The 27,010-nt window shown below is 42.0% G+C and overlaps 1 protein-coding gene across 1 annotated transcript; it reads left to right on the plus strand.

Moving 5' to 3' along the window:
• On the plus strand, positions 1 to 26,976 carry cdca7b (cell division cycle associated 7b). Its single transcript, XM_055661391.1, is given in 14 exon segments — positions 1 to 174; positions 176 to 253; positions 6,899 to 7,003; positions 8,491 to 8,595; positions 10,959 to 11,081; positions 13,736 to 13,870; positions 14,333 to 14,374; positions 14,376 to 14,627; positions 20,474 to 20,545; positions 21,240 to 21,407; positions 21,697 to 21,825; positions 22,257 to 22,406; positions 25,579 to 25,715; positions 26,411 to 26,976. Coding segments are annotated over 14 exon segments (1,683 nt in total). The 5' UTR covers positions 1 to 15; the 3' UTR covers positions 26,439 to 26,976.
• Positions 26,977 to 27,010: the final 34 nt, after the last annotated feature.

Below are 27,010 nucleotides of genomic sequence, written 5' to 3' on the forward strand. Positions count from 1 at the left end.
TAATGAAATACGAAAATGGAACAATACCATAAGTATTTCTATGTAGATATGCGGGAGTTGATGATGTGGGGAGCAATATCATTTGCAGGGACTAAGGACTTTGAAGTGAACACCCCTCCTACGGCTGGGCCGCTGGCACGGTCCGATTGTCCCGCGGGGTTCCATTATCCCAGCGCGCGCGCGCGAGCGCGGGAAGTGTTGGCCCGGATTCCCGGGGCATTTAATCTGCAGGATGGAGGAACTCTGTAGTGTGGTGAGTTAGCTGCACTTCATCGTTTGCATGCATTTAGCATTATATTTTCATTGTGTTTTTTAATCCTCCGTCGGTGAATTGTATTCTCTTCTAATCTTTCAAATTTGCTGATTAAATACACTGGTGTAGCGCAAATAGTTCATTTTCATCGGTGAACTCTCAGTATCAAAAATCCCACGAGGTTTGGTTTCTAGTTTAAAACCACTTTTTTTCATACAAATCAAAAGAAATATGAATACATAGAAGAATGTTTAGTAGGGCTTTTTCAGCGGAATTGGCGAAGAAAATAAATCCAAGAGCAATGAAAACGTACATATCAAGTTTTGGTTGGACCTACATGCTTACAATACCCCCACCCACTCAGCAGTAGCGCTCAATATCATCATTTACAATTTCAGAATTATAAAATACATTTAATAAGTTCCTCTTGCACTTTTATGCTTTTTTGGAAACGCCTACTGTATTGTAGCGTGGTTTGTTTTGTTCGTTGTTTACAACAAGCGTACGAATAGAAAATTAGGAAGGGTTTAAGGAATGGAAACTCGTCAAGAACGTTTGTAAACGTCTTTTTTACTGTTGTTCCATTTGCTTAATATTAAAGTTATGACTTTTCAGTTTAAAGATGTTGGCCGGTCGATTACTTTTTAAATGAACATGTGGGTTTGGGTTTATTATTGTCACGTGTGTTGAGGTGCAGTGGAAAGCTTTGTTTTGCGTGCTATCAAGTTAGACATCAAGCCAAATTCAAGTACAGTAAAGTGGATTAAAGGGAAAGGTAGTGTGCAGAATATAGTTCTCAGCAGATCCATTGATGGCAGCCTCTGCCTACCCTACAGTCTGTTTTTCTCTTTAAAAAAATGTTTTAGTCTGTTTTAAAAGTTTTGGAGGTTTCTTTAGTTTTTCTACGTGGGGGAGGGGGGTTGGGTAAGAGGGAAAGTGTTTCCCAGTCACTTCCTGGCGAGGATGCGACTATTCTCCGAGTCGCTTTCTCACCCCCCCTCCTCACGACCTGCCAACTGTATTGGGCAGCCTTTCCTGCCGGAGACCGACCAAAGCTTCAGCAGTGGCGCAGCACTGGATGGCCGTTTGCAGCTCCATAGTGTTGGGCCTGCTGCTTCAACATCGTGGAGCTGTGGTTTGCAGATCTTCCAGCGCGGGTGGTGCCGACTTCAACATCGCGGAGTCCTGGGACCTTTTGCCGAGCGTGAATCTCCGCCCAGCGCAGGCTGTGGACTTCGGGAGCCGCGGACTCTGGTAGGAAGTGGTCGATTCGGATGTCCAAGCTGCTGAGGTTGTTCTCCCGTTCCAATGTCGGAGTTCCATCATCCCGGTGAGAGGACCGGAACATCGGGCCGGCCCTAATGGCGACAGCTACGGGTTCGGGAGCCCCCCCCCCAACCACGGGTGAACAACAGAGGAGGATGACTGAACTGTGGTGCCTTCCCTCACAGTGGGAAACTGATCCCGCTGTGTAGGGATGTCTATGTTAAAGACTATCGTGTTCTGTGCTCTTTTTATTCGTATGGCTGTATGGTGACCACACATTTCACTGTACCAATTGGTACATGTGACTAATAAATGTCTCTTTTGTCTTGTAAATGCTGGAGTACCTCAGCAGGTCAGGCAGCATCTCGAAAAAAGGAATAGGTGACATTTCGGGTCGGAAGCCTCCTTCAAACTGAAGAAAGACTTTCAGTCTGCAAAAGGATTTTGATCCAAATCGTCACGTACTCCTTTTCTCTTGAGATGCTGCCTGACCCGCTGAGTTACTCCACCATTTTGTGTCTGTCTTCGGTGTAAACCCGCATCTGCGTTCCTTCCCAAACATTTTGTCAGCTCCACTGCAAAATCTCCTCATGGCCTGTCTACTTTGAAGAAGTTCTCCCCTTCTCTGACCGGAGTTCTGCAACTATCAGTCTGAAGAAGTGTTCTGACCTGAAATGTCACCTACTCCTTTTATCCAGACATGCTGCCTGACCCCCTGAGTTACTCCAGTATTTTGTGTTTATCTTTGGTATAAACCAGCATCTGCAGTTCCTTCCTACGCATAGTTCTCAGGATTGAATAGGGGTTGTACCCTAGCTATTCGAAGGACCGTTCAAAAGCCTAATAACGGAGGGGAAGATGCTATTTCTGAGTCTGGTGGTGCGTGCTTTCAACTTCCCGTATCCTCTGTATGACAGGAGTGGGGAGAAGAGGGAAGGGCTGGGGGGAGAAAAATTTACAATTATGTTGGCTGCTTTCCCAAGGCCACCTAAAGTCTCGCCGGGCAACCTAAAAGCCGTGTCATTTTGCCCGGCTTGACACGGTAGATACTGGTTTATACTGAAGATAGACACAAAAAACTGGTATAACTCATCAGGTCAGGCAAGGAGAAAAGGAATAAGTGACGTTTCGGGTCGGCGATGGTTGTAGTGCTGTAGGATGGAGGGTAGGGTCAGAGCAAATGACGGGCCCTGCACAGCAGCGGCAACGGCGGTGCCACCTCCTCTTCCTGCCCCCTTCCGCCTTCTGAAGCAAAGATACTAGAGCGGAGCCTGAGGCACCTGCACTGCTCGGCCCCGCACCTTCCTGTTGGCTGATGGAGGAGGGGAGGCGGTGGCGAGGAGATGCCAACTACCTCCCCCTTTGGCGGTGGACAGGGTCGGCCAAGTAAGCGGGGTGATGGTGCCGGTGTTGCCCGAGGAGCGCTGACTTTCCTTCCTCCCCACCTCCTGTGTATGTGTCTCTCTCCGCTCCCCCTCCCTATTGACCTCGCATTCATTCTCCTGCCAGCTTCCCCATCCATCCTGCACTGATCTCCCCCATCCATGCCGTACTGATCCCCCCCCCATTCAACTCCCGCTGACATCTCCTGCGCTCTACCCTCACAATTTTACTTACTCCAACCAACACGCACTAATTCCCCAGCCTCAACCCATCCATTCCGCACCGATTGCTTCTCAACCCCTTCCCCGCCATCTATTCATCCCGCACTGATTCTCACACACACACACACACACACACACACACACACACACACACACACACACACACACACACACACCAACCCTACTGCGCGGAAATGTCTTCAGAGTGCACATCGGCTCTGTTTGATAACGGAATGCAATCAAATGTGTTTTAATTCCCAATGTTATTATTTGTTTTAATCCATAATGATGGATTAATTAAATTGTCAACGTGTGAAATATTAAAACCGCTGTCTTCGATTGTCACTGCTACCGTTGACACGTTATTACAGCATTCATTATAACGGCAAATAAATGCTCTTAATATGCAGTATCAGTACTGTAGTTATTTAATGAGCAACATTCACAACTATACGTTGGATTTATCCAGGTTTTACTTCTACAGTCGGTCATATACATCACGAATTTGGTCAGGAGAAATTTCAGTTGAAATTTTAACGTTAATTCTGAAGTGGGAATGATGTAAACAGCGTTTATCTATAATTTATTTAAAAAAATCTGGTCTGTACAAACTGGGTATCTTCATTGCTGTTCACAACACTTACATCTAATCTGAATGTCTGGTAATGTGGCGTTTTGACACCTTTAAGCATGTTGTCAAAAGAACATTTGCTGCTACAGTTATGTCCTTTGGCCATCTCTAACAGGTTAGTGTAATGTTTAACCTGTCAGAATAGTAGTTTTAACAGCTATTATCATAAAATGTCTTTAAAAATGTCCTTGCAACCTGTATATTTTGTTGTGGATAAATTATGTGGGAAGCGAGAGTTTTTCTGTACCACTAGCAATAACGACCCATGCTATGGCCATGTCATGATAATTTTCGGCCCTTCACAGAAAACATGCTCGCATCAATCTGTAGTGTGCATGGTTAAGCATATATGTTACCATGGTCCAGGATTTATTGACACAGGTTGATCACACGCTGAATAAACCAACCCCATTTTTGTTTGGAAGTGGAAATTGTCCCGCTCCGCCCATCGGTTGATTGCTTTTACCACATTAATCGCTAGAAGATCTATTTTATTTAAATGGAAAGACTTCAACCCTCCGACTACACTCCAGTCATATTCGGAAACAATATCATGTTTAAATTGAGAAAAAATCAGGAGTGACATTGTTGAACCCTTGGTTAAATTTGATAAGACTTGGGAAAAATGTATTGAACATTTTCATACAGCATAAATTGCTCACTCTTTAATCGTTATAAAAATCATTTTACCTCTATATAGTGGAACGGACTTGATGACAAACAGACTTGCATTGTTGAAATTTTCAGTTCAGATTAGGTTTTGCTATGCTTTGTTTTTTTCAATCTATTTTATTTTTATGCGTGTTTTATTATTATCAAATTTTCTCTTTTTTTTCTTTCTTTAGTTGGGGGGGGGGGTTGTTTTTTTTTTCCTTTTTTCTTTTTCTTTTTGTCTTTTTATCTTTGGCTTTATTTACATTTATAAGTTTCCTTTTAAAGATTTAACTATATTTACATAGAGACTGGGTGGTCTATATTCATTGTGTATTTTGACACTGGTCTCATATTAGGTTATACCTGTTATTAATGTAATCCTGATCCCTATATCAATACCATTGTTTTTATCATTATTCTTTTTGCTCTTTTTTTATGTTTTATTTTTGCATTTTTTGGGGGGGGAAAAACAATAAAAAGATTTTAAAAGAAAGAAAGGAAGTGGAAATAAATAATAGAAATTGCATTAATTGCAACATGTAAAAAGAGTTGAGATACTGTTATAATTTTGCTGCATGTCATTATGGTATATATCATGTCTTGATTGGTGAATATGTTTAGTTTGTGACTTTATTTGAAGCAGAAATAATATGTGAATGCTTCATTGAGCATAATTCCAACTGGTAACTACGCACTTCGCCCGAGTACATTATCGCACGTGTCATGCAAGCCGTCTTAAATGACCACCTAAACTAACTCATTTGGCAAACTAAAAAGCTGCCTTGGTTGCCCGGCTGGCAACAGGGCAAAAATATTAAGTGAGAGCCCTGCATGTACTCCACCCTGCTTTCCACTACATTTGGAGTCAAACGGCATAGAAACAGACCCTTCGGCGCATTTGGCCCATATCCTTCTAAACCTAACCTATCCATGTTCTGTCCAAATGTGTGTTAAATGTTATAGTACCTGCCTCAACTACCTCTGCCAGCTTACTCCACAAACCTACCATTTTTACCACAACCTGTTCCACCTGCTGCCCTCTGGCAGACGGTACAGGTCTTTCAAAACTCGCACAAACAGACTCGGAGACAGCTTCTACCCCATAGCCATACGTGAACTTAACAATGCAAAATAAGAAATAACACTCGCATTCAACTGAATGGTTCTACCTCAGCTGCTATTGTTATTTATCTGTAATTTTTTTTTTAATATGTATATATTTTTACCTTTTCTTATATATTTAAAATTGCTCTTGTGAATCGCACCGTGGGATTGACTTTTAAATTTCGTTGTACCATGTGCAATGACAATAAAGAGATTCATTCATTTCATCCTTTGTGTAAAAAAAAAAGTTGACCCTCGGGTTCCTATCTTTCCTTTCTCACCTTAAACCATTGTCCTTTGGTTCTTGATTCCCCTACTCTGGGTAAAAGATGAAGCATTTACCCTATCTATTCCTCTCATGATCTTATACACTTCTATAAGATCACATCTCAATTTCCTGCATTCCAAGGAATAAAGTCCGAGCCTGCTCAACGTCTCCCCACAGGTCAGGCCTTCGAGTCCTAACAACATACTCATAAATCTTCTCTGCACCCTTTCCTGCTTGATAACATGTTTCCTCTAACAGGGTGACCAAAACTGAACACACTACTCTAAGGGTGGCCTCACCAACGTCTTATATAATTGCAACATGACCTCCCAACTTCTATACCTATTACTCTGACTGATGAAGGCCAATGTGCCGAACGCCTTCTTGACTACCCTATCTACTTGCGACTCCAGTTTCAAGGAACAATGCACCTGCGCTCCTAGAACACTTTACAACACTCCCCATAGCCCTGCCATTCACTGGGTAGGTCCTGGCCTGGTTAGACTTCCCAAAATGTACCACCTTGCATTTCTCTACCTTAAATTCCATTAACAATATCTCAGCCCATCTGCCCAACCTATCAAAATCCTGCTGCAAATTTTGACAACCATCCTCATTATCTACAATACTACCCACTTTAGTGCCATCAGCAAACTTACTAATCATGCCTTTGATGTTCTCGTCCAAATCATTGATATAGGTGGCAAACAGCAATGGGCCCTGAACTGATCCTGAGGCACACTGCTGGTCACAGGCCTCTAGTCTGAAAAGAAACCTTCCACCATCACCCTCTGCTTCCTTCCAAGAAGCTTAATTTTTAACCAATTGGCTAGCTTTTCATAGATCCCATGCAAAGTAACCTTCTGGGGAAGCCTCGCATATGATGTTAACTTGTCAGATACCTTTCTGAAATCCATACATACAGCTACAGCTCTGCCCTTATCAACCTTTTTGGTCACATCTAAAAATAAAACATTCAGATTTGTGAGGCATGATCTCCCACGTACAAAATCATGCTGCCTATCCCTAATCAGCCGTTGTCCATCTAAATGCATGTATATCTTTGTACATCTTTTTGAAATCTTAGGGATAGTTCATTTTGTTCCTATCTTTTGCAGATGTCAACATTGGTTGCAGAGATCTTTAATACAGAGAGTGATGATGAAGAATTTAAGGGTTTTCAAGAAAGTGACTTTGCCAACAGTTATGGACGGTTTAAACATGTAAGTAAAATGCTATGTAAACAACCTTTTCTATTTATAGAAACATAGAAAATATATGCAACACAACAACAAATAAGCTCTAAGCTACAACGACTAATAAGCTCTGAACTGCAAAAGAATATATTATTGCACTATATTTGTTATTAATTGAACTTTTTTTTTTCTTCCCCCCTTATGTACTATGTTTACATATTCACATATTCTGTTGTGCTGCAGCAAGAACGAATTTCATTGTCCTATCCGGGACATATGACAATAAAACACTCTTGACTCTTGAGTAGGCCATTCGGACATTCGAGCCAGCAATGCCATTCAATATGATCATGGCTGATCATCCAAAACCAGTAACACGTTTCTGCTTTCTCCCCACATCTCTTGATTCCATTAGCCCTAAGAGCTAAATCAAACTCTCTCTTGAAAACATCCAGTGAATTGGCCTCTGCCTTCTGTGGCAGATAATTCCACAGATTCACAACTCTGGGTGAAAACGTTTTTCCTCATCTCAGTCCTAAATGGCCTACCCCTTATTCTTAAATTGTGACCCCTGATTCTGGACTCCCACAACATTGGAAACATTTTTCTTGCATCTGGCCTGTCCAATCCCTTAAGCATTTCATATGTTTCTATAAGATTCCCTCTCATCGTTCTAAATTCCCGTGAATATAAGCCCAATCGATCAATTCTTTCATCATATGTCAGTCCCACCATCCTGGGAATTAACCTGGTGAACCTACACTGCACTCCCCCAATAGCAAGAATGTCCTTCCTCAAATTAGGAGACCAAAACTGCACACAATACTTCAGATGTGGTCTCACCAGGGCTCTGTGCAACTGCAATAGGACTCCTTGCTCCTATACTCAAATCTGCTCTCCATGAAGGCCAACATGCCATTTGTTTTCTTCACTGCCTGCTGTACCTGCATGCTTACTTTCAGTGACTGATGTAAAAGGACTCATTGCACCTCCCCTTTTCCTAATCTGACACCAATCAGATAATAATCTGCCTTCCTTTTCTTGCCACCAAAGTGGATAACCTCACATATATCCACATTATACTGCATCTGTCTACTCACCCAACCTACCCAAGTCACCCTGCAGCCTCCTCGCAGCTCAAACTGCCACCCAGCTTCTTGTGGGTGGCAGTATGAAACTTTCCACCATCGTCCTCTGCTTCCTTCTAAGAAGCTTAATTTTTAACCAATCGCCAATTTCTTGGATCCCTTGCAAACTAACCTTCCAGGGAAGTCTAGCATGTCATGATACCTTGTTGAACTCCATACATACAGCCTCTACAGTTCTGCACTCATCAACCTTTTTCGTCACCTCTGGGGGGGAAAAAAACTCATCAGATTTGTGAGACATGATCTCCCACGTGCTAAATCATGCTGCCTATCCCTAATCAACCCATGTCCACCTAAATGCATGTATATCTTTGTACATCTTTTTGAAATCTTAGGGATAGTTCACTTTGTTCCTATCTTTTGCAGATGTCAAAATTGGTTGCAGAGATCTTTAATACGGAGAGTGATGATGAAGAATTTATGGGTTTTCAAGAAAGTGACTTTGCCAATAGTTATGGACGGTTTAAACATGTAAGTAAAATGCTATGTAAACAGCCTTTTCTATTTTTAGAAATAGAAAATAGTTGCAGGAGTAGGCCATTTGGCCCTTTCAGCCAGCATAGTCACTGCCTGCCATTCTGAAAAGGACCCGTTAATTCCTACTCTTTGCTTCCTATCTGCCAACCAGTTCTCTATCCATGTCAATACCCAACCCCCAATACCATATGCTCTAATTTTGCACACTAATCTCGTGTGGGACCTTTTCAAAGGATTTTTGAGAGTCCAGATACAACACTTCCAGCTTGTCTAATGCGGGCCGAGAGATATGGACCAAACGCAGGCAGGTGGGACTAATGTAGCTGAAACCAGAGCCCCAGGAGGACCCATATTCGGCCCCATATCTCTCCAAATATCTCTCCAAACTTTCCTATCCATGTACCTGTCTAACTGTTTCTTAAATGTTGGGATTGTCCCAGCCTCAACTATCTCCTCTGGCACCTTGTTCCATACACCCACCACCCTTTATGTGAAAAGGTTACCCCTCGGATTCCTATTAAATCTTTTCCCATTCACCTTGAACCCATGTTGTCTGGCCCTCGATTCCCCTACTCTGGGCAAGATTTCCTGTGTATCTATCTGATTTATTCCTCATGATTTTGACTTAATCAAATCTAAATGTTTTGTTCCCTCATAGGGTCTTTGACATGACTGTTGTGGGAAACTGTTATGAATACATATAATGGATTTATCCTCAAGATTATCCTTTCCAGGCTTATGCGCTTGGAAGATTTGAGTACCACAATCATTGCTTTACCTTTTGTTAAAAGCTTCTTTCATTTCTTGTTTGGTACTCTCTAACAGTAGAGCCCCATTTTGAGGAATGTGTATGCACCAAAGATTCTTTGTTTCTGAATTCCCAATTGAATCTGCTTCCTGATTTTTCTGAGCCAAGATCATTTTTCATTAACGTCACCCTTTTTATTTTTAAGAGAGGTAACCCACCAACTTTGTTGTTCTGTTTTTACTTTTGAATTATCAAATACTGGCCTGAACTATTCTCTCTGTAATGGCAATTGCACCATATTAATTTTTCTCAATTTCTGCTGATAATTGATTGACCTTGCAATCCGTGCATTTGGATAAAGAGCATTTAATGTTTTCCTTTGTACTGTTTTTCTCCTTTTAGTGACTGCTCTCTTAATCACTTGTTCCTGTCCCATTTTGTCAATCATTTCAAGACAATCTCACACTCCACTCACTCCGCAACCACCCTATCACTACACTGCATTATCACCTTATTATTTATTTTTTATTTCCCTTGTTTGAACTTTGTTGTAGTCTTAATCTGTAAAGTAAAGTATCCTTTATTGTCATTCAGACCTTTCGGTCTGAACGAAATTTCGTTGCCTTGCTGTCATATAATAAAAATGACAAAAACACACAATAAACACAAATTTAACATCCACCACAGTGAGTTCATCAGGCACCTCCTCACTGATGGAAGGCAAAAATCTTAAAGTCCTTGTCTCTTCCCTCCTTGTTCTCCCTCTGCTCCGAGGCGACCTGTGAGCTCCCGACGTTGTCGTCCACCGGGCCCGCGGCCGATCCTCCTAGGTCAGGTCGCTGTTGCCGCCGGAATGTCACAGCTCCGTTATCGGGTCGCCGCTGCCGCCAGAGCGCCACAGTTCTGATGTCGGGTCGCCGCTGCCGCCGGAACACCATAGCTCCGTTATCGGTTCGCCGCTGCCGCCGGAACGCCACAGTTCTGATGTCGGGTCGCCGCTGCCGCTGGCTCCGGAACGTCATAGCTCCGTTATCGGGTCGCCTCTGCCGCCGGAACGCCACAGCTCCGACGTTGCTGCTGGAACGCTGTCCCAGCTCCGAGGCTGCCAACTCCGCCATTAGGCCTCGGCGCAGACGGAGACGGTCACGGGGGATACGACAAGAGAAGTCTCATCCCCCTGAAGGAAGAGACCAAAAACACGTTTCTCTCTTCCCCCCCCACACCAATACACAACATAATAAAATAAAAATAAAACCAAAAATGAACTAAAACAGGACAAAAGAACAAACAAAAAAAGAAAAAACAACGGACTGCAGGCGAGCCGCCATCTTGGAATTTTTCCTTTTAGTCTTCCTCCAAGTAATCTATATCGAGAACATAGCCACTCTTGCTTTTATTTACTATTTGTCCTCTCATGCCTGTTCTGTCGTTCAATAAGGTCTTGGATGACCAGAACAAATAAATCTGGTTAATCCCGTTGACGTCTTCAGACCATGAGAATCGTATATTTTCATGTTTGCTTGTGAGACGATAGCATTTTGAAATCTAGATATATTCCACAAATGTGATTATTCTGTGCCAATCTTCTTTTTTTTCCTTATGTTTGAAGATATCAAAGACGTTAGCAGATATTTTTGATGCTCCAAGCGATGAGGAGTTTTCGGGTTTTCCAGAGGATGAGTGTAATACGGTACTTGATCATGCCCAGGACAAACCGAATAAGAACATAAATGTGAGTAGGATGCACTTTATTTTTTTTTAATTATACATTCAATGCTAATGGCATTCTGAGGCTTATTTCAGCAATTTCAATCAAACTTGCTGTCCCTGTCTTGTGATTGAATTCCTGTGCAACCATGGGAAGAGGGCACGCCAAAAGTACACTGGGATTTTTAAACAAATAGCTAAGATCAGTTTCATTTTTCCTCCTCTTTTATTTAGGTTTTCTTCTGATACGACGATCAAGGTAGTGCATCAGCATATTTACTTTCCCTGGCACCTGAGCAGATTTGCCGTGGATTCTCTTGAACTCGTGCTAGCGGAAGTATTCTGACAGGATGTACCTCGGCCTGATTGGGCAACTGCTCTGCTCATGGCTGCCTGATCCTGCAGACCGTGGTGCACACAGTCCTGCCCATCACAGGCTCATCACTTACTTCTATCCAGTCCATTTTCATGGTGCATTGCATCAGACAAGCTGGAAGTATTGTCAAGGATGCCTCCCATCCTGCCCATTCCCTTTTCTCCAGCCAATTCTGTCTGCCAATACTCTCCTCCGCCTACCTGACCCGCAACAACTTCTCCTTCGACACCTCACACTTCCTCCAAATCCAAGGCGTAGCTATGGGCACTCACATGGGTAGGGTACGTCGAACAATTCAATCACTGTTCAATGCGTACACTGGCCCTATCTCCGAACTCTACCTTCGCTACATTGACAACTGCATCGGTGTTGCCACCTGCACCCATTCAGAACTCACTGACTTCATCAATTTCACCACTAATTTCCATCCTGCACTCAAATTCACTTGGACCATCTCCGACATCATCCTACCGTCTCCATCACAGGAGGCAGACTATTGACTGACATCTACTACAAACCTACTGACTCCCATAGTTATCTAGACTACACTTCTTCCCTCCCTGCTTCCTGTAAAGGCTCTATCCCCTACTCCCAATTCCTCCATCTACGCTGCATCTGTGCCCAGGATGAGGTTTTCCATACTAGATCATCGGAGATGTCCTCATTCGTTAGGAAACCGGGGTTCCCCTCTTCCATTATTGATGAGGCTCTCACTTGGGTCACCACGATATCCCGTAACTCCGTTCTTGCTCCCATCCCCCCCCAATCGCAACAAGGATAAAGTCTCCCTTGTCCTCACCTTCCACCCCATCAGCCGTCGCATACAGCATATAATCCTCTGATACGTCCGCCACCTCCAACGGGATCCCACTACTGTCCACATCTTCCCATCTACACCTCTTTCTGCAGAAACCGTTACCTCCACAACTCCCTAGTCAACTCTTTCCTTCCCACCCAAACCATCCGCTCCCCAGGTACTTTCCCCTGCAACTGCAGGAGATGCGACACCTGTCCCTTTACCTCCCCCCTCGACTCCATCCGAGGGCCCCAACAGTCTTCCCAGTGAGGCAGAGGTTCACTTGCACCTCATCTACTGTATCCTCTGTTCCAGGTGTCAACCTCTTTACATCGGTGAGACCAAGCGCAGGCTCGGTCATTGTTTCTCGGAACACATCCTCTCAGTCCGTCTTAACCTACCTGATCTCCAGGTTGCTCAGCACTTCAACTATCCCTCCCATTCCCAATCTGACCTTTCTGTCCTGGGCCTCCTCCATTGTCAGAGTGAGGCCCAGCGCAAATTGGAGGAACAGCACCTCATATTTTGCTTGGGTAGCTTACACCCCAGTGGTATGAACACTGACTTCTCTAACTTCAAATAGCCCTTGCTTTCCCCCTCTATCACCTCCCTCTTCCCAGTTCTCCCACCAGTCTTACTGTCTCCGCATGCATTCTATCCTTGTCCTGCCCACTCCCCTGACATCACTCTGAAGGGTCTCGACCCGAAACGTCACCCATTCCTCTCTAGAGATGCTGCCCGTCCCGCTGAGTTACTCTTGCATTTTGTGTCTTCCTTATGTGAATAATCAGCTCTTTCCACCTACCAAGTGTTTCCAGTGTTTTCTTTTGCTTAAAGATTTGAACTGCTGTGTTTTGGATGGTGCTTAAATAAAATGCTATTTCGATTTTGAATGAGCAGAATTAATCTGCAAACATGGTCCATGATAGTAACTGGGTGTAAGTCACAAACCAGTGCCACTCACTGGGGTTTGTACTTCTTTGCTTTCTCCCTTCATTGGGAGTGCACCATCATCATTTGATAATGCTCCTGTTCAGCTGCTATGGACATTTTTGCATTAATAGATGCAACAGACGGTAACAATGCGTTCCTGGGACAGAAGTACAAATCCCACTATGGCATCTTCAATTAACCTAATTAAGTCAGGAGGAAAATTAAACTGATCTTAGCTGCTTGTTTAAAAATTCCTGTATACTTTTGGCGTGCCATCTTCCCTCCCCACGCCTGAACAATTTGAGATGGCTAATAGATGTCTTGCCAGTGATGCCAACATACTGTGAAAAAATTTGTTTTCAAAAAGCTCAACTGAAAAGTCCAACAGAGTTTCTGTAGAATAATGTTAATTTCCCCTTATTAAAAAAAAACCCTGTGGTCAATGAAGTGGAGGTTCTTTTTATAAATAATCTCTATTGACATAGGAATTTGCAACTACTTCTGAACAATTGGTTTGTTTATCTAGATTTAATTGTATGGACTTGCTAAACTTTTGTTCACTTTTGGCTTTCAGGTTTCCAAATTCCAGTCCAAGTACATTACAGAAGAGTTGATTGAAGTTTTCACAGATGATAGTTTCTCAGTTGATTGTGTTTTTGAAGGGTTCCCTTCAAGTACTTTTGAATCTAATGGCGAGCTGGATTCGAAGGTAAGGACTGCAATAGGATAATTTATTTTATTGTCAAACTCATTAGTTGGACCATCCTATTTTTGTTCCCCTTTTTAAATGTTTGCATTTATCCCCTTTATTGGTGGTAACAGTTAAAATAATATTTGTATTGAATGAGTGTAGCAGCAAGTGCGAATGACTGTTTTGGTTATTCGTCTCTTTCCTTCAGCAAACTGCAATTGTTGGTTGTAAGTGGGCATTACAGAGGGACCTTCGGTTTAATTTACTTGGGCTGCCTTCAGACACTGACAAAATGACAATAGACCAAATGTCAAACTGTTCATGCAACGTGTAAGAAAGGTCAATATTCATGCACGTCTGTTTCATTTTTATTGCTGTTGTTATAAATCCCATATGTGTTTTTAGTATATACAGGCAGACTCCTAATATTGTAAGTATGTGCAAATTTAGCTGTTTTTTTTCATCTTATGTTTCTTGTAGTCCATGAGTTTGGAAATGGAGGATGAAGATGAAGGTTTTACTGAATGAAGAGGAGGAGGAGGAGGAGGAGGATGATGATCTATCTTCCATCGGAAGTGAAATGGAACCAACATCAAAGAAACCCCATTTTGGACTGTGTGTGGCATTTAAATTTCCAACAAGGCGGCCAGCAAAGAGAAAGGAGCGTGAGCTGGATGTGTCCGAGTCTGAATCAGATGACGACTCTGGGTCAAGGAAGAAGCGGTCTAATGTTTTGCTAAAGCGAGCCATGAACATTAAAGAGAATAAAGAGATGGTAGGAGTATATTTGAGTAGTATTTGCTTATTTATAAAATACTTGCTTGAGGTGTGTAACTGTGGTGCTTATATCTGATTGCAGCTCTGAGAATCATCTTGTATGTTTCCATGCAAGACTACTATATGTGCATGTTGTCATTCCTTCTATTTCTTCAGAGCTTAACAGAGGATGCTATCTGACATGCATAGTATTTGTTGCTTGTATAACATTTGGAATGATTTGCTTGTTTCCTAGAATAATGAAATGAAGGTGATAAAGGCCAACCAACATAAATCAGGTTAATGGCTATTTGTAGGCCATCTTGCTTATACTGGTATTTAATTTATTTTACACATGTTAGAATTTCAGCAGAATGAGATGATATAAACAAAAGGTGAATACTGACAAACATCCACCATATTTCTTTCCCCTGTGGCGTCTTCACTGCACTGTTATTTACACTTTCAGGATCTGGCAGGGTCAGTACTTGCAGCCCATCTCCAATTCATAAATTAATGTCATATTGGCCCATCGAGTCTACTCTGCCATTCAATCGTTGCAGGTGTTTCTGCCTCAACCCCATTCTCCTCGCTTCTCGTAACCTTTGACCCCCTTACTAATCAAGAACCTATCCATCTCCGCCTTAAAAATATCCAATGACATGGACTCTGCATGTCCCTCTGTGGCAATGAATTCCACAAATTCACCTTTGTCTGGCTAAAAAAAAGTGGTCCTTGTCTCCTTTCTAAAGATATGTCCTTTTATTTTGAGGTTGTACCCTCTGTTCCTAGATTCTCCCAATAGTAAACATCCTCTCCATATCCAGGCCTTTCACTATTCGATATGTTTCAAAGAGGCCCACTCTCATCCTTCCTCTCAACTCCAGTGAGTACAGGTCCAGAGCTGTCAAATGTTCATCATATGTTAACCTAATCATGCAAGGATCATTCTCGTAAACCCCCTCTACCCTCCAACCTCCTCAGATATGGCACCCAAAACTGCTCACAATAAGCGCTCTAACCTGTGCCTTAATTAAGCCTCAGCATTATGTCCTTACTTTTATATTTGCCTTCCTTACTACTGATTCAACTTGCATATTAACCTGTTGGAAATCCTGCACTGCCACTTCCAAGTCCCTTTGTGCCTCCAATTTCTGAATCCTCTGCCCATTTAGAAAATAGTTTATGCCTTTATTCCCACCAAAGTGCATGACTGCACACTTTACTATGTTGTATTCCATCTGCCACCTCTTTCCTCACTACCAATGTGTCCAAGTCCTTCTGCAGACTTCTTGTTCCCTTTACATTACTGCTCCTCCACCCATCTTGCCCTAGAAAAGGTGGCAAGCTGCTTTATTGAGGTGCTAGTCATACTGGTTGGGGTATTCCCGCAGTGCTGTTGGGTATGGAGCCAAGGTCTAGATCCATTGATGAAGGACAGACAGTATACTTCCAAATCAAGATGGTGCTTGACTTAGAGGGGAACCTGCAAGAATTGCTGTCCTCAGGCGTGGGCCGCTGTAGTGCTATTTGGTGATGGAGGCTGCAGGTTTGAGGCATTGTTGATGTCGGCTTAACAAGTAAATAAAGAGCTTTTTGCAGCTGCTCTGTGCTGGTGGTAGAAATGTGGAATGTTTAGTGTGGGTCACAGAGTGCCAGTCAAACATTCTGTCCTGGATTGTGTTAAGGTGTTGAGAGTTGTCAGCATAGATTCGTTCACTTGAAAGACATTGGGGTGTTTGGAGGAAATTCACCTGACAGAATATCTCTCCTCTGGTCAGCCACATTATATGTGTGCCAGGTCTAGTAGAGTTTCTGGTCATTGCAATGTATATTGATCTGTGTTGGGTGAATGGGTTTGTTGGCAATAGGTGAAGCAACTGAAAGTCACGAGTAAGATTTTCTCTAGTTGAGTTTGGCCATTGCTTGGCAGTATCATTGTGGGCATGTTACTTGTCATATTATCAGCCCACACCTGCATGCATTTGTCAAGGAGTTGCAAATGAATTGACATTGTCTAACCATCAGTGACATTCTCACTTTTTAAAGAAAGGTTAGACAAAGTACGTTGTGCCCACATTACTGCTCGGAAGAACTCCTGTTAAATGTCCGGGAGTTGGGATCATTGCCATCTCCTAGCCACCACCTTCCTCTTTTAAAGGTGTGACTCCAACTTTTGGAGTGTTTTTTCTTTTAATGTCCACTCATTTTAGTTTGGCAATGGCATGTTGATGTCACATTTGATCAGATACCATCTCGATGTTGATGACCAAGTTCTCAGCTAGTGACTCTTCTTCAGTTTGGAAGGGCTTGCAAGAAATCACCAGCTACAAGAGGAAAGCCCCCAGCGCTTTGTACAATCATCAGCTGACCTGAATGAGTTCTACTGCAGGTTTGACAAGCAGACAACATAACCCTGTTACCCCTCTCCCCAACAAACACAGCCAGACCCCAGTCTGCAAACCATGGACCCTTCTACACCCACTCTGTCCCATTCACCACTTCACACCTTCTTAAAGCAAGACTACAGTCTGAAAAGACTGGACCCTTTCCCACCCCAACCAACACTTCACACCCACTCACAGCCTGACCTCAGTCTGCAAAGACTGGGCCCTTCTACATCCACTACGCCCACTACTTCACACATACTTAAAGCAAGACTCCAGTCTGAAAAGACGGGAGTCTTTCCCACCCACCCCTCTCCAATCACCACTTCACACCATCCGTGCTGCACAATATCACTTCTCCATCATCAACAATAAAAATAGTGGTGGAGAGGCTTTTCAGAAGACAAAATAGCCAGAAATCTCCAGGACCTGACAATGTTTCCCCCTCTACTCTCAAGCTCTGTGCCGAACAACTGGCTCCAGTCTACACAGACATTTTCAACCTGTCCCTGCGAACATGTACTGTCCCTGCCTGTTTCAAAGTCTCCACTATTGTCCCTTTACCCAAAAAGGCAAGGATTACTGGTCTTAATGACTACAGGCCTGTCACACTGACCTCTGAGGTCATGGAGACACTTAAAAGGCTGTGCTGGCCAAGCTGAAAAATATGAGCCCTCTACAATTTGCATATCGGGCAAATAGATCTGTGGATGACCCAGCCAACCTGGGCCTGCACTTCATCCTCCAGCACCTAGACCGCCAGTGGACCTATGCAAGGATTTTGTTTGTTGATTTTAGCTCTGCATTCAACACCATTGTGCCAGTGCTGCACTCCAAACTTTTCTAGTTGACTGTGCCTAAACCCCTCTGTCGGTGGATCACCAGCTTCCTGACAGACAGGAAGCAGCATGTGAGGCTGGGAAAGCACATCTCGGACCCACAAACCCTCAGCATAGGAGCACCGCAAGGCTGCGTACTCTCCCCTCTCCTTTACTGTCTCTACACCAACGACTGCACCTCCACTGACTCCTCTGTGAAGCTTCTCAAGTTTGCAGACGACACAACCCTGAATGGACTGATCCAGGATGGGGAGGAATCTGCCTACAGACAGGAAGTGTCACAGCTGGCGTCCTGGTGCCATCGCAACAACCTAGAGCTTAATGCTCTTAAGACAGTGGAATTGATTGTAGACTTTAGGAGAGGTCCCACTACCCTCATCCCACTCACCATCAACAACACCACAGTCACATCTGTGGAGTCTTTTAAGTTCATGGGAACCATCATCTCCAAGGACCTTAAGTGGGGGGACCTTAGCACCTCAATAAACCATCGACTCCACAGTCAAAAAGGCACAACAGAGGATGTACTTCCTGTGGCAGCTGAGGAAACACAATCTGCCACAGGCAATGATGGTCCAATTCTATACTGCCATCGTAGAGTCTGTCCTCACCTTCTCCATCATGGTCTGGTTTGGTTCAGCCACCAAACACGACACCTGGAGGCTGCAGCGAATCGTCCGATCATCTGAGAAGGTTATTGGCTGCAACCTTTCCTCCATTGACGAACTGTACACTGCAAGGGCCAGGAAGTGAGCGGGTAAGATTATCTCTGACCCCCCTCACCCTGGCCACAAACTCTTTGAATCACTTCCCCCTGGAAGGCGACTCCGGACTGTCAAAGCTGCCACAGCCAGACATAAAAACAGCTTTTTTCCCATGAGTAGTAGCTCTATAACCGAAAATCTGTAGCCTCCTTTTGCTCTGGTGTTTTATTTAATTCACATGTTCAATCAATAATGTTTTATTATTAATGTTTAATGTTTTATGTATCATTCTTAACTGTCACTGTGTGTCATGTTGTTGCACTTTGGTAGCAAAAACAGGAAGGCAAATTACTATCTAAATGGCGCCAAGTTGGGAAAAGGGGAAGTACAACGGGATCTGGGTGTCCTTGTACATCAGTCTATGAAAGAAAGTAAGCAGGCAGTGAAGAAAGTGGATGGCATGTTGGCCTTTATAACAAGAGGAATCGAATATAGGTCCTTCTGCAGTTGTACATAGCCCTAGTGAGACCACGCCTGGAGTATTGTGTGCAGTTGGTCCCCTAATTTGAGGACGGACATTCTTGCTATTGAGGGAGTGCAGCGTTCGTTTACAAGGTTATTTCCGGGGATGGCGGGACTGTCATATGCTGAGAGAATGGAGCAGCTGGGCTTGTACATTCTGGAGTTTAGAAGGATGAGAGGGAATCTCATTGAAACATATAAGATTGTTAAGGGCTTGGACACGCTAGAGGCAAGAAACATGTTCCCAATGTTGGGGGAGTCCAGAACCAGGGGCCACAGTTTAAGAATAAGGAGTAAGCCATTTAGAACGGGGAGGAGGAAACACTTTTTCTCACAGAGAGTGGTGAGTCTGTGGAATTCTCTGCCTCAAAAGGCAGTGGAAGCCGGTTCTCTGGATGCTTTCAAGAGAGAGCTAGATAGGGCTCTTAAAATTAGCGGAGTCAGGGGATATGGGGAGAAGGCAGGAACAGGGTACTGATTGGGGATGATCAGCCATGATCACATTGATTGGTGGTGCTGGCTCGAGGGGCCAAATGGCCTACTCCTGCACCCATTGTCTATTGTTGTCACTTGCGGGTGGAGCACCAAGGAAATTTCCTTGTATGTGAATACTTAGCCAATAAACTTATTCATTCATTGCTTTCGCCCTGTTTCTAGAATTCGGCTCTGGGCAATAGGTTATTGCTGAGTTCCATTTGACAGCCCTGTTGATGATGGGATCCATTGGTGATCTTGTAGATTAGCATCAGATATTTGATCTGACTGCAGATGCATTAAAGTGGTTGAATACTAGTAGTGAGCACAGTTAACATTTTAATAAAAAGGACTTGCAGATGCTGTTTTATACCAAAGATGGACACAAAATGCTGGAGTAACTCAGCAGGTTGACAGCATCTCTGGAGAAAATGGATAGTTGACGTTTTGGGTCAATACCTTTCCTCACAGTTAATGCTAACATTGGATATGATAACCCATCTTTAAAATACCCGAATATCTTGATTGACTTTTGCTTTGAACAAATCCCAAACCCAATCAGATGCTTTTAAAATATTTTAAGTTTTTATTAGCAGCTATAATTTGCTGTTCCTTTTTTAAAAGGTTTTAACTAATGATTTGGTGTGCACCAATTTTAGCATGGCAATTTCTCCCCTTTCATAAAACTGCTGCATACAATCACACTAAAGGCAATGCATATGTTGTAGTTGATGGAGAATTGGATATGTTGGTGATGAATGTTAAAGGGCTCATAAATAACCTGGTAATTTAATAAAATAACGTTACTGAGACACACAGGGTATCAGACATGGTCGATCTTTGCCTCTACAAGGAAGTTCAACCTAATCTGTGGTAATTTTCAGTCCTTTGCATAATCTGGTATACTGGTTTTAAGTGTTTTTTTTTGTTTTTTTTTAGCTTGCTAAACTAATGGCAGAATTAAAATCAATGCCTGGACTCTTTCCAGTGAATGTGCAGACTTCACCTTCAGTAAGTATGGTATAATGCTCACAATTTGTATATTATCTTATTGAAATTACCATGTATGAGAAGTGATATTTTACCATCAAGAAAAGTGGTATTTTTCTCCAAATCTAAATCACCTCCACTCCAGAAGTGAGGACAACAATGTGGACTGTCAGGATTTTATTGTACCAAGGAAGTTTTGCAATAGAGAATCCATCTTATAGATGACATGTCCAAAGTGCCCTATGCCTTTGAGGCATTTTATTATGCGTTCAATTTTAAGTGTTCTTTCGAACTACGATGAACACTGGCCAGTCCTTCACGGGCACTGACCTTCCCAACATCTAAGGGATTTACAGGAATTTCTGCCTCAAAACAGTAGTCAACATAATCGGGGACCCACACCAGCACGACCATGGTTTCATTTCTCTTCTGTCATCGGGAATACATTTTAGGAGCCTGAAAACTCCTGACAACAATTGTCCAGTTTCAATAGCAGCTTCTTCCCAACAAACAGACTAAGCTACATAGACTTGGGGGGGGGGGGGGGGGGGGGGGGGGGGGGGGGGGGGGGGGGGGGGCATTGTTTTTAATATATAATAATAAAAAAAATTCCCTTTTGGGACATGACAATGAATCTCTTGAGAATAAAACACTTGACTCTTGAACAGTGCGTGATATGTTTCACTATTCAAGTGCAACATCCTTATCTTTTCAGAAACAGAAAAGAACTCCGAAGAGAACTTTTTCTGAAGGAAAGATTGAACGCCGTGTGAATCCAACCAGAAATGCACGGCCTCCTGAGGGGTTTTCTGTGGAAAAGCTTGCGATGGACCAAGTGAAAAACTTCCGTTTGAGATCTGATCTATCAGATCGTTTTGTTGAGGTAGTTGAAATCTTCTGGAAAGGATTTTTTTTTTATTTTAGTGCTCTGCCTAGAAATTCAAGTATAGATATAATTTCAGAATAATTATAGCATTTTGCCTTTTTGCTTTAAATTTGCAACCAGGGCATTTTAGATTAAATGAGCTACTACTGAAATACTGACCACTGTAATGTGTTGTTTAGTTACAATTTCATGGTAAGTATGTCTATATAATTGAATTGTTCTTATTTCTAAATGTAGTTTATTTGAATTTGTTGGTTTAAATTTTGATTTCTAATACACTTTATAGGATGAAAGTTTAAAGAAAAGGAGGCGAAGATCTTTCAAATACAAGCCAGGATTCGCTGTTAATATCACAGACGAGGATTTGGAAAATATTGCCATCACTGTTAAAGATAAAATTTATGATCGTTGTATGGTAATTATCAGACCTTTTTCTAACACTAATGAACGGATCTTTCATTCACAAACTCGTACATTATTTTGATGTTTAAATATCATTTATAAACCAGTATATTCATTTTAAATGATGTTCTACTACTTTGGAGCTGCATTGCTTTCAGGTTGGATGTAGAATTACAGCATATTATTATTATCTGTCATGGTCTCTTATATCTGTCCTGTAATAAATGTATTACTTTATACAAGACTTTTTCCCAACATGGTTTAATATTAATTCTGCTGTAAATTTTGCAAAGCCGGCTCTCTGAATGTGAAATCTCAAAGTTGATCTCTGAGAAAATCAGTGATATAATTTTCTACCGTGTTTAAAATTGAAGTCTCGTCGTGAGAGATTGCTCTCCTAATGTCATTCTAAAAGGAAAAATGTTTGCCTTTGTATGCATGTAGGGAAGCACTTGCCATCAATGTCGACAGAAGACAATCGATACCAAGACGATCTGTCGTAATCATGATTGTTATGGCGTAAGAGGACAATTCTGCGGACCCTGTTTGCGCAATCGATATGGAGAAAATGTGAAAACGGCCCTTCTAAACCCTGTATGTATAAATACTTAAGTGTTAAATGTGCTGTATGGCCATGTGTTACTAGATGTTAATTACTTTATGTCTTTTTCCATAGTAACACAATGTTTGTTGTGCTGCAATCTGCTGCTTGAAAAGTTAACTCTTAAGATATGCAATATTGGCTGCACATTAAATATTAAAATTTAGCTCCAATGAAATAGTGAAAATGTAGAGCTACGTGTACCTGCTTCCATCCAAGAACTTACTCATGGATGAATTTTCAGTCTATATTTGTCTTTTCTTGTACTTCATTTATTTGTTAAATCTGAATTGCAACCAGTTTTTGAATCCTAAACAAGTTTGTAATAGTGTTGTATGGTGGTAAACTTGCATTTTGTGCTCCCAAGATTTACATGGTTAGATGTCACTTGTACTCTTTGGCATGTATAGATCATCTTGTAAGTTGAGCAGGCACCAGATCGTAATTAGCATTTATTTGAACACAGCATTAAATCAATATTTAAAAATGAAGCGGGAGAATTTCAAAACTTTTCCTTCTGGGGCAATTTCGCATATACACTGTAAATAAAAGGACAAAAAGGAGTTGGCATCAAATGCCTGGCAAGTCCAGATGTTGCAGACCTTAATAGGGCCCCTTTTTAAAGAGGAACAAGTTTCAGAAGCAGTTGCAGATGTTTCATTCTAGGTGGGGTGTGGGATGGCAAGGAATGAAACCTTGCACTGGCAAATTGCATTCTTATTCTGGTACTGTGGGGAAATTCGATGTTAGCAATTCACACGCAAAGCAAACCTACACTTTGGAGAAAACCTGGGCCTGGATAGAGTGAGTGTGGAGAGGATGTTTCCACTAGCTGGAGAGAATCTACGACTAGAGGCTATAGCCACAGAATGATAGGATGTACAGTGCCCTCCATAATGTTTGGGACAAAGACCCATCATTTATTTATTTGCCTCTGTACTCCACAAATTGAGATTTGTAATAGAAAAAAATTACATGTGGTTAAAGTGCACACTGTCAGATTTAGAAAAAGGCCATTTTTATACACTTTGGTTTCACCATGTAGAAATTACAGCAGTGTTTATACATAGTCTCCCCATTTTGGGGCACCATAATGTTTGGGACACATGGCCTCACGGGTGTTTGTAATTGCTCAGGTGTTTAATTGCCTCCTTAATGCAGGTATAAGAGAGCTCTCAGCACCTCGTCTTTCCATCACCTTTGGAAACTTGTATTGCTGTTTATCAACGTCAAAGAAGCCATCATGAGACTGAGAAACAAGAATAAAACTGTTTGAGACATCAGCCAAACCTTAGGCTTACCCAAATCAACTGTTTGGAACATCATTAAGAAGAAAGACAACAGTGGTGAGCTTATTAATCGCAAAGGGATTGGCAGGCCAAGGAAGACCTCCACAGCTGATGAAAGAATTCTCTCTATAATAAAGAAAAATTCCCAACCACTTGTCCGATAGATCAGAAACTGTCTTCAGGTGTGGATTTGTCAATGACCACTGTCCACAGAAGACTTCACGAACAGAAATACAGAGACTACACTGCAAGATGCAAACCACTGTGGCGGCACATTATATGGAATTCAAGAGTCTGATGGCTCGGGGGAAGAAGCTGTTGCAAAACCTGGCCGTTCTGCTCCTTATACTGTGATACCTTTTGCCCGAGGGCAGCAGAGTGAACAGTCCATGATGGAGATGTGGGGGGTCTTTTATAATGCTGTTGGCCTTGGACAAGCAACGTTTGCTCGCAATGTCCCGGATTGAAGGAAGAGAAGTCCCGATTATTTTTTCAGCCGTCCTCACCACTCTCTGCACGGACTTCCAGTCGGAGGCTTTGCAGTCCCCAAACCAGACAGAGATGCAGCTGGTCAGAATACTCTCTCTGGTGCCCCTGTAGAAAGTGGTGAGGACGGGATGGGGGAGGTGAGCTCTTCTCATCCGGCGCAGGAAGTACAAACGCTACTGCGCTCTCTTAACTAGTGATGTGATGTTTTGTAACCAGGTCAGACTGTTCGTGATCTGCATCCTCAGGAACTTAGTGCTACTGACCAACTCCACATCAATGTCATTAATGTGGAGTGGAAATGCAACAAAATACTAAACATGACTACTTTCTTTTACATGACATCGCTGTGTCCCAAACATTATAGTGCCCTGAAATGGGGGGGCGATGTATAAACACTGCTGTAATTTTTACATGGTGAAACCAAAATGTATAAAAATGGCTTTTTAACTAAAATTTTACAATGTGCACTTTAACCACGTGATTCTTTTTTTATTACAAATCTCAAATTGTGGAGTACAGAGGCAAATAATTAAATAAAGGGTCCTTGTCCCAAACATAGAGGGCACTGTACCTTTAGAAAGGAGATGAGAAGGAATTTCTTTATTCAGAGGGTGGTGAATTTGTAGAATTAATTGCCACAGATGGCTGTGAACGGCGTCAATGGATATTCTTGGCGGAGATTTGACAGATTCTTGATTATAGAAACATAGAAATTAGGTGCAGGAGTAGGCCATTCGGCCCTTCGAGCCTGCACCGCCATTCAATATGATCATGGTTGATCATCCAACTCAGTATCCCGTACCTGCCTTCTCTCCATACCGTCTGATCCCCTTAGCCACAAGGGCCACATCTAACTCCCTCTTAAATATAGCCAATGAACTGGCCTTGACTACCCTCTGTGGCAGAGAATTCCAGAGATTCACCACTCTCTGTGTGAGAAAAGTTCTTCTCATCTCGGTTTTAAAGGATTTCCCCCTTATCCTTAAGCTGTGACCCCTTGTCCTGGACTTCCCTAACATTGGGAACAATCTTCCTGCATCTAGCCTGTCCAACCCCTTAAGAATTTTGTAAGTTTCTATAAGAAACCATTGTGTGATGGGAGCGCCATTCGGCCCTTCAAATCTGCCATTTAATCATGGCTGATCTATCTCTCCCTCCTTAGGATATCAGGGGTTATGGGGCGAAGGCAGGAGAATGGGGATGAGAGGGAAAGATAGATCAGTCGTGATTCAATGGTATAATAGACGTGTTGGGTTGAATGACCTAATTCTGCTCCTAGAACATTATGGAGGATCTTTCATAGAAGTCCTAGGCAGGTTCATAAGTCCACTGTTGTAACTAGTTGAGTGGACATTTTGATCTGTAATGCTGTACTTTGTGTTTGTAGGACTGGGTTTGCCCTCCTTGCAGAGGGATCTGTAATTGTAGCTTCTGCCGTCGTCGGGATGGACGGTGTGCCACGGGGATTCTTGTTCACTTGGCAAAATTTTATGGATATGATAATGTTCAAGCCTATTTGGAAAGGTAAGAGAATGAGATTGATTTGGATTATGTGGATATGTCTAATAAATATTACTTTCACTGCTCGGTGAGAGCATTGGTGCAGGAATCAAATAAATGTATAACACAGAAATGGCCCTTTCAGCACATCCCATAGCCATGCAGCATGGAAACAGGGCCTTCAACCCAAGATGCCCCATCTATACAAATCTCTCCAAATCTTTCATATCCATGCACCTGTTCAAATGTCTTTTAATTGTTGTACTTGCCTCAACCATCTCCTGGCAGCCCATTCCATATACCCACCATCCTATATGTGTGTGCGTGTAAAAAAAAAAAATAGCCCCTCAGTTTCCTATTGAATGTTTATTTTCTCACCGTAACCCTATGTCCTCTGATTCTGCTACTCTGTGTCAGACATGTTTCAATCCTGACATCCAGTTCTCATTCCAAAGATGTGTGAATTGATAGGAGTAATGTGGTGGAATAAACAACTTTTTTTTTTTTAAAGCAAATATGTGACATCTAGACTGAATTGGACATTTTTAGCCAGTCAATTTTGCATTTCAATCCACCTCAGTGCAGCAAGCTTCAAAAGGAATGATACCCTTTTGATTTTAATCTTTCAAATCTTCATAGTAATTACTGTAAACAGTATTTTAAAAAGTTTCTCAATATTTTCAATTACTTACTGTTTACTGACATATCACTTATTTTAGTTTACAGAAACAACTAATTGAAGATTAAGACAAGAACTAGGATTTGTTCAGAATCAGCCTCCTTTAATGTTATACATCAATGAAACATAAAAAGCATACTTTTTACAGCTAAACTATGCTTGGAAATACTTTATTGCAAGAACTAAAATGTAGTTCTGGAAGTAACGTCTGGAAGCTGAGTGTTTTTCGAAATAGCTTTTGCAGTTGAAAATGTTTTTTATTGTTTAAACCCATGTTCAAATCTGTTTTACATACACATAGGTGATTTCTGGTGTTATTACAATGTCTAGGGTTATTATCTAAATTGCAAGTAAATATTTTGTGTACGTTAACACTAAATGAGGGGTTAATATGTCTTATGCATAATGGCTAAATAATTAAAACTGGAAATGTCGCATATATTGGAAGCTACGAGTTTGATAATTCAGCAATATAAGCATTAGATTTGTTAAATGTTAATCTGTCATTTTTTTGATATTTAGAACTTGGAAAAAATTGCATGTTGTAAAATAAATGTACAATTTCTAACAAATGTTGCATAAAATAAAAATGGATATATGTTGTGCCATACAATAAGTAATTTATAAGATTTGCAGTCTA

Source organism: Leucoraja erinacea, chromosome 2 (genome assembly GCF_028641065.1).
Source record: "Leucoraja erinacea ecotype New England chromosome 2, Leri_hhj_1, whole genome shotgun sequence".
In the NCBI taxonomy this organism is placed as follows: Eukaryota; Metazoa; Chordata; class Chondrichthyes; order Rajiformes; family Rajidae; genus Leucoraja; species Leucoraja erinaceus.